General features: G+C 50.2%; 2 protein-coding genes across 2 annotated transcripts in view; both read left to right on the forward strand.

Annotated features, from left to right (window-relative positions):
- The window catches only part of PAGR1 (PAXIP1 associated glutamate rich protein 1), a 153,662-nt gene that overhangs the window by 25,337 nt on the left and 121,188 nt on the right, over window positions 1–7,137 (forward strand). The window lies entirely within an intron of this gene.
- On the forward strand, window positions 935–2,494 carry LOC146021075 (E3 ubiquitin/ISG15 ligase TRIM25-like). Its single transcript, XM_083154877.1, has 2 exons — window positions 935–2,014; window positions 2,108–2,494. Exons 1-2 carry the CDS (start codon window positions 935–937, stop codon window positions 2,492–2,494), a joined length of 1,467 nt encoding a protein of 488 aa, XP_083011003.1.

The raw sequence follows: 7,137 nt of genomic DNA on the forward strand, positions 1-7,137 counted from the left end.
GCGAGCACAAGGAGCCACCGAGCCCAAATCGTGGTGAGCCCCGCGAGGGGACATGTATTACTTTACATCAGGGTTGCCGACCCTCCCGAAATTTCCGGGAGTCTCCCGAAAATCGGGGCTCCCTCCCGGCCCCCCGGAAGGGTGGGCAACCCTCCCGGATTCAGGGGGGACCCCCGCTGTCCCCCGGATCGCGGCATTAAAATGCCGCAATCCCCGGGTCTCAGAGGAGGGGGCGGGGCTAAAATGACACAATCGCGTCATTTTAGCCCCGCCCCCTCCATGGAGATCACTGAATTCCTTGGTTTTACAGCATGGGGGCGGGGCTTAGTGATGTCACGATTAAGCCCCGCCCCCTGAGCGGCAACTGAATCTCTCCTCTCCGGGCTTCTCCCGGAGAGGAGAATAACAAAGTCGGCAACCCTGCTTTACATATATTCCGCATCCCCTCACGGGGCGTGCTGCGCTCCCCGCGCTTCGGGCTCGATGGCTCGCCACACTATCTAAAATCAACTCCACGCCGAAGTGGATAGTGGGGGTATGAAAAGGTTGGAGGACGCGTACCACCGCCCCTCGCGGGCTCACTGCGCTCGCCACGCTTCAGGTTGGGGTTGATAGTGGGAGGCCATTTAACATTGTAAGAACCCATCAGGGTGGTTGTACAATTAAAAATCGTATACCATCGTATTGTATGCCATTGTATGGCATACAATGTGATACGATTTTTTATGGTACAATATTGCGTTGCATCGCTTCGCATCGCATACCATATTTAGGCTTATAATATACGATGCGATGGGCGCCGTGCTAGGAAACAAGTACCGTTAATTTTTTATGTTAATGTTACTTTAAATGTAGTGAACTCCACCCAGCAGTGTAGATAACTGTAGGGTTGTATAATGCCGTGAGGACACTTTCACTTTCACTTAATACCAGAATGGCGTCTGCAGACCTGGGAGCTGAGCTGAGCTGTTCCATCTGCCTGAGCCTTTATACCGACCCCGTGTCCCTGACATGTGGCCACAACTTCTGCCGGGACTGTATTGTGCGGGCGCTGGATACACAGAAGGGGCCCTGGTGCTATAACTGTCCGGAGTGCAGAGCAAAGTATCAGCAGCGTCCCGCACTGGAGAAGAACAGGAAGCTGAGGAACATTGTGGAGACGTTCTCTCAAACTCTGGATGAGGAGGTGAAGATCTTCTGTTTGTACTGTGTTGATGATCCTGTCTTGGCTATTAAGACCTGTGTACAGTGCGAGACCTCGCTCTGCGGTGTTCACCTCCAGGCGCACGACAAGGCGCTGAACCATGTTTTAACAGAACCCACCACATCCCTGGTGCACAGAAAATGCGCTGCACATAAGGAATATCTGCGGTATTACTGCCCTGATGCTGCTGCCTGTGTCTGTGAGACCTGCTGCCTGGCTGGGGATCACAGAGAATGCAAGGTTCAGCCACTTGATGAAGCTTGCAGGAAGGGAAAAAAAAAAATTTTGAAAGCATTAAAAAAACACAGAGCAAAACAACGCAAGATGCAGAAAACACTGAAATCACTGCCGGAGGTTGTCAAAAAAGTGCAAAAGGAATCAACTGCTGCCAAGAGAAAAACAAACCTCTTATTTACTCACATCATTAAGACAGTACAGCACCTGCAGAAAGACTATGAAACTTATGTAAACAGCAAGGAAAAAGAGCTTGATCACCTGTCCCAAGAGCTGGAAACACAGAATAAGGACCTGAGCTGTCGGATAAGTCACATTGGGAATCTGTATGACAACATGGATCCATTAACCGTCTTACAAGACCAAGTAATCTCCAGAAACAAGTCTAGACAGGATGATAAACAGGGAAGGTGCTTGAAGGAGATACTCTCTACTTCAGTTGCCAGTGACGAAGCAATCATATTAATGAGCGCCTCCCGGCACCTATTTAATATAATGAGTACGGATTTTTTGAGAAAATACGATGTGCCAGAAAATTCCCTTATACAGCTGAATGAGGACACTGTTGGTAATAAGGTAATTGTATCAGAATGTGGGACAATGATATCTTGGAGTGATATAAACCAGGGCTATCCAAAAAACCCTTAGCGTTTCATTGATTGCCCTCAGGTTTTAAGTACATGCTCATTTTCCTCAGGGAGACATATCTGGACGGTGGGGACGAGTGAATCTGGGCACTGGCGAGTCGGAGCTGCCTATGCCAGTATAGAAAGACGAGGCTTTACGTCTCTTATTGGAAGTAACTCCAAGTCTTGGTGTGTAAAGAGATATAAAGGCTGTTTTAATGCTGAACATGCCAAGGTAGATACAATGTTATGCCCAGAGTCCCCGATTCTGATGCTAATAATAGACCTGGACTATGAGGCCGGGCGTCTGTCCTTCTATCAGCTGTGTGACCCCATCAGACACTTACACACCTTCTCCACCACCTTCACTGAGCCCCTGCATGCCGCCTTCTACGTCAGTAATGACGCCAGGATAACGATCATGAAATAATAAGAATCTAGGGCCTTATTCTGGTTCACTCTCAGAGGCAAATGGACAAAACCATTCTGCACGGCAGGGGGGCAGATGTAAAATGTGCAGAGAGAATTAGATTTGGGTGAGTTATTTTGTTTCTGTGCAGGGTAAATTCTGGCTGCTTTATTTCTACACTGCAATATAGATCTCACTTTGAAGTAAAACCCCACCCAAATCTAATTCTCTCTGCACATGGTACAGGGGCGTAACTATAGCACCGCAGCCACCGCGGGGGGGCGCTGTGCATGTGGGGGCTGCAGTGCTATAGTTACCCCCCCCAATCCCCCGCAGACTTACGTATCTTGCTGGTCCCGGCGGCTCCGTTCTTCTGATGAGGACCACCACAAAATGGCCGCCCCCATATAGCAAACAGTTCTCTGAAACTGTCTGCTGTATGGGGGCGGCCATTTTGTGGTGGTCCTCAGCAGAAGAATGGAGCCGCCGGGACCAGCGCGATAGGTAAGACTGCGGGGGAGGGGGTTAGCATAGGCGGCGGGGCGACCGGGGGGGGGGGGGTGCTTGATGGGGCGGTGGCGGGGGGTGGGTATGGGCGCCCCCCCCTAATGGCGGAGGGGCGCCCAAAACGTAGCTACGCCACTGACATGTTACATCTGCCCCACCTGCAGTGCAGTATGGTTTTCTCCATTTGAGAAGGAATTTGCCTCTGAGTGAAACAGAATAAGGCCCCTAGTAACTACACTGACTTATCCTATGTTTAAATCAGCGGATTGGCATGGGAGAAAGGTCAGAACCCGAAATGTATGCTTGCAAACTTGATTCGTTTGCCACGCTCTGGGTTTGGTGGCGAACGAAGCGGAGGTTACCAAAGTCAATAGATGTTGACGTGGACAGTGAGCCCACAAAACTTACCCCCCCCCCACCCCCACCATCACAGGTCACATGGTTGTGATGTCAGATGTCCATTAACCCACTTGGATCTACCGGTTACTATGTTTAAATATCTAGATGGGTAAAACATTTTGTATTGTACACTGTATGCTTTATTGCTGCGATAAGTAAATGTTGATCTACTTTGATTTTTTCCCACAATTATCTTTCCATATATTCAATAAATTTTTGTTATGATTACGGCAGGTCTCATGTCCATTACTGTTGGCACATTACCAGTATTCATAGTTGGCCACTTTACCGCTGGCTTCTTTGTAAGGGGGAAGCCCGGTCAACGCATGGGGGGGGCGTGGTGACACATCATTGTAGCTAACCCAATGATGTGATTTGCGCTTAATCATGTCATCGGGTCCCCATGCTCCACCCACTTTTCTGCCTAAGGGGGCGGCTGAGGGCAGATGCATCAGGTGACGGTCTGAGGGGATGCGGAAGACTTGCCCATTCTGGGAGGGTAGGAAAGTTTGCTATCAAGCCTTATTACAATACCGGTGATCGTTCACCAGAAAATTGTTCCTCATTTAATATAGCCCATACTTGCCTACCCCCAACCCCCCCCTCCCCCGGAATGGCCGAGAGGCTCATAAAATTCAGTCCCCCTCCCAGACTCCCGAAAGGGTGGGCAAGCCTCCCGCATGCCCCCCCATGCCCTTGGCCTCCTCCGCTTCTTCCTACCCTACGCATTTGCGAGTGTACGCAAAGGGGGAGGGGCTACAACGTCATAATTTGTGTGGTTTTAGCCCCGCCCCCTCCACGTACACCTGCGAATCGTGGGATTTTGTTTTCAATGTATGGTTCCGTCCCTCCAATGGCAGCTAAAAATCTCCTTTCCGGGCTTCTCCCAGAGAGGAGACATCAAATGTCGACAAGTGTGATATAGCCCCTTATATAGTCCTGCACAAATCACAGCTCCCGCTTCTATCACTTCTATCGCTCCCAGTTACCGTGTCATATAATAGAGCTCCCTCAACGCCACCCTCCGTTTCCTGTTCTGTTACCGGTCATTATAGTATCAGGCTCACAGCGTAGACCGTCTGGGTGGTTACCTCTCTCCCTTCCTTCCTATTTCCAAAGCTCAAATCTTATGGCGTAACAGCTGCAAAATGTCATCAGTGATAGTAATTATCATAGAGGCCTACCACCCAGGATTGAATTGTAGTATGATACATAGACCGCACATGCACAGTGGCCACGTATGGCGGAGGGTTCCTGGGTTACCCTGCCGGAACTACACACCCAGTCTGTAGCCAGTAGCTGCAGCGGTATACTGCAATCTGAAGATTGGGGTAACCATGGGGACAATATCGGTTATTTGGGCAGTTTTGCACTCATCCCTCATAGAAACCTATGGGGAATGCGGCTGCAGGCAGCAATGGAGGGATCTCAGCATGTCCCTGCTTTATACATTCGGGGGATACTTAACCCTGTGAGTGCCAAGTGAATTTGTGAAACTTGCCAAGCATACATTTGTATTCATCACAATGACCGGTAATGTTACCTTGGGTACTTGTGTATTATCACGGCGCCCATCGTGACCCGATGGACCCGATTTCAGGCTTTTAAGAGCCGACTATACAATTTTTTCATCTCGTCGCATTGTATGCCATTATAATGGCATACGATGCGATGCGACGCGATTTCCCATAGAGTCCTATGTTAAATCCACCCACAGACCCGATTTTTAATTGTACACCCACCCTGATGGTTAATTACTATGTGAAATGCCCCCCAATGTTAACGCCACCCCAGTATCAACGCCAACCCAAAGCGTGGCGAGGGGCAGCGGTACGTGTCCTCCGACCTTTTCATACCCCCACTATCCATGTCGGCGTGGAGTTGATTTTATATAGTGTGGCGAGCGCAGTGAGCCACCGAGCCCGAAGCGTGGCGAGTGCAGCAGAATACGAGCCCAAAGCGTGGCGAGCCCCGCGAGGGGACGCGCATGACTTCACAGGTATTACGCGTCCCCATGCGGGGCTCGCTGCGCTCACCACGCTTCGGGCTCGTATTCCGCGTCCCCTCGCCATGCTTCGGGCTCGGTGGCCCGCTGCGCTCGCCACACTATATAGAAATCAACTCCACGCCGACGTGGATAGTGGGGTATGAAAAGGTCGGAGAACGCGTACCGCCGCCGCTTGCCACACTTCGGGTTGGCATTGATACTGGGGTGGCGTTAACAATTGGGGTGGGTGTACAATTAAAAATCGGGTCTGGGGGGGGGCATTTAACATAGTAATCAGTCATCAGGGTGGCTGTACAATAAAAAATCGGGTACAATCGCGTCGCATCGCATGCGATATGATTGCATGTGATACGACCGATTTTTTGCTCATACAATGCCCTACGATGGAAATCGTGGGCGCCGTGATAATACACAAGTACCGTACCTTGTACCGGAAATATTTTTTTTTTTTACAATTTTTTTTATTTTTATTTATATAACAAATGTGAGCGTCGCTGGTATTTATAGCGGATCTTTTGGTACTGAATGGGTTAATATTTGCATCTAACCCCAGAAAACATCTGCTTAGTCCTTTCCTGAGTTACACTGTACAAAACAAATACAACACAAAACAAATAAGTCTAAAAGTTCTGTGTAATATAATGTTCTTCATTCTCTGCCGATTATAACCGAGATTAACTCAAGGGAGGACAATCCCAGGATTGCCCCCCCCCCCCCCCCCCCTATGAAAAAAACCTGCTCCCCCAAACCGGCCGCCCCGCACATTTCCACACATTTCGGGATTGGCCACCCTACTTATATCCTCCTTCCTGTGTTCCTAGTGAATAAAAAAAGAAAGAACCTTAATGGAATGGTCAATCTTCAAGAATACATTCTTCCAGACAAGAACCTTCAAACCCTCTGGGACCTTATTACTATTGCTGTTCACATCAATGTAGCCTTCGGGGTTGTCGGTCACAAGCCCTCACCCCTAAACACGTCATCACTAAAATATTGTATGTCCCAGGTGATCCTGGAAAGAACCTCTCTCAACACCACGGGTAAGTCCATCAGGTAAAATACACATTATGAAGAGATGCAAGATAAGGAACACCCCCCCCCCCCCCCCCCCCTCTAGTGGGCAACGTGTGTGTTAGAGAATCAACTGGTATGATCTGCTCAGCGTTCTGGTCGTTCCTAAGGCAAAGTCTCGCCTGCAGCCGCTCATGCGATACCATGGACAGAAGCATAGGGAGGGCGGAGCCAGTGGAGGATATGCTCCGGGTGACGGAGGGCCGCAGGGCGCCGCTCCCCACCTCAGCACATGAGCCGGGAGTCCTGTCCGGGCGGCACAGTAATTAATTAATCCTCAGCCCAGCGGGCAGCGCGTGCCGGTGGCTGCCCTGCTCGGTGCCCGCCTGCTCACCCAGTTCCTGCCACCGCGGCCATGAAGCCGATGACGTCACCACGGTCTTCTCCCAAATCCCTGGCCAAGCTGCTGCTGCTGCCCTTGATGCAGAGTCACTCCAGTCCCTCCTCCCTGGCTGCAGTAGCGTCATCATCACTCCTTCCCAAGCGCTGGCTGTAGCCTGGAGGAGGAGGCTGATTGTTTTCTGCTGTTGCCCTGCTGTGTGCTGTCTCTAAAGGTGGATTTTATTTTTTAAATAAAGATAAATAATCATGGCAATAATCATGGGGTTCCATTTGGGGGATTGGTGGCGGGGGGGGGGGATGAATCTCTGCTTTCTGCTAGTATTTTGCTGTGCCCGTT

The sequence above is a fragment of the Crinia signifera genome, chromosome 7 (genome assembly GCF_055691185.1).
Source record: "Crinia signifera chromosome 7, ASM5569118v1, whole genome shotgun sequence".
Classification (NCBI taxonomy): Eukaryota; Metazoa; Chordata; class Amphibia; order Anura; family Myobatrachidae; genus Crinia; species Crinia signifera.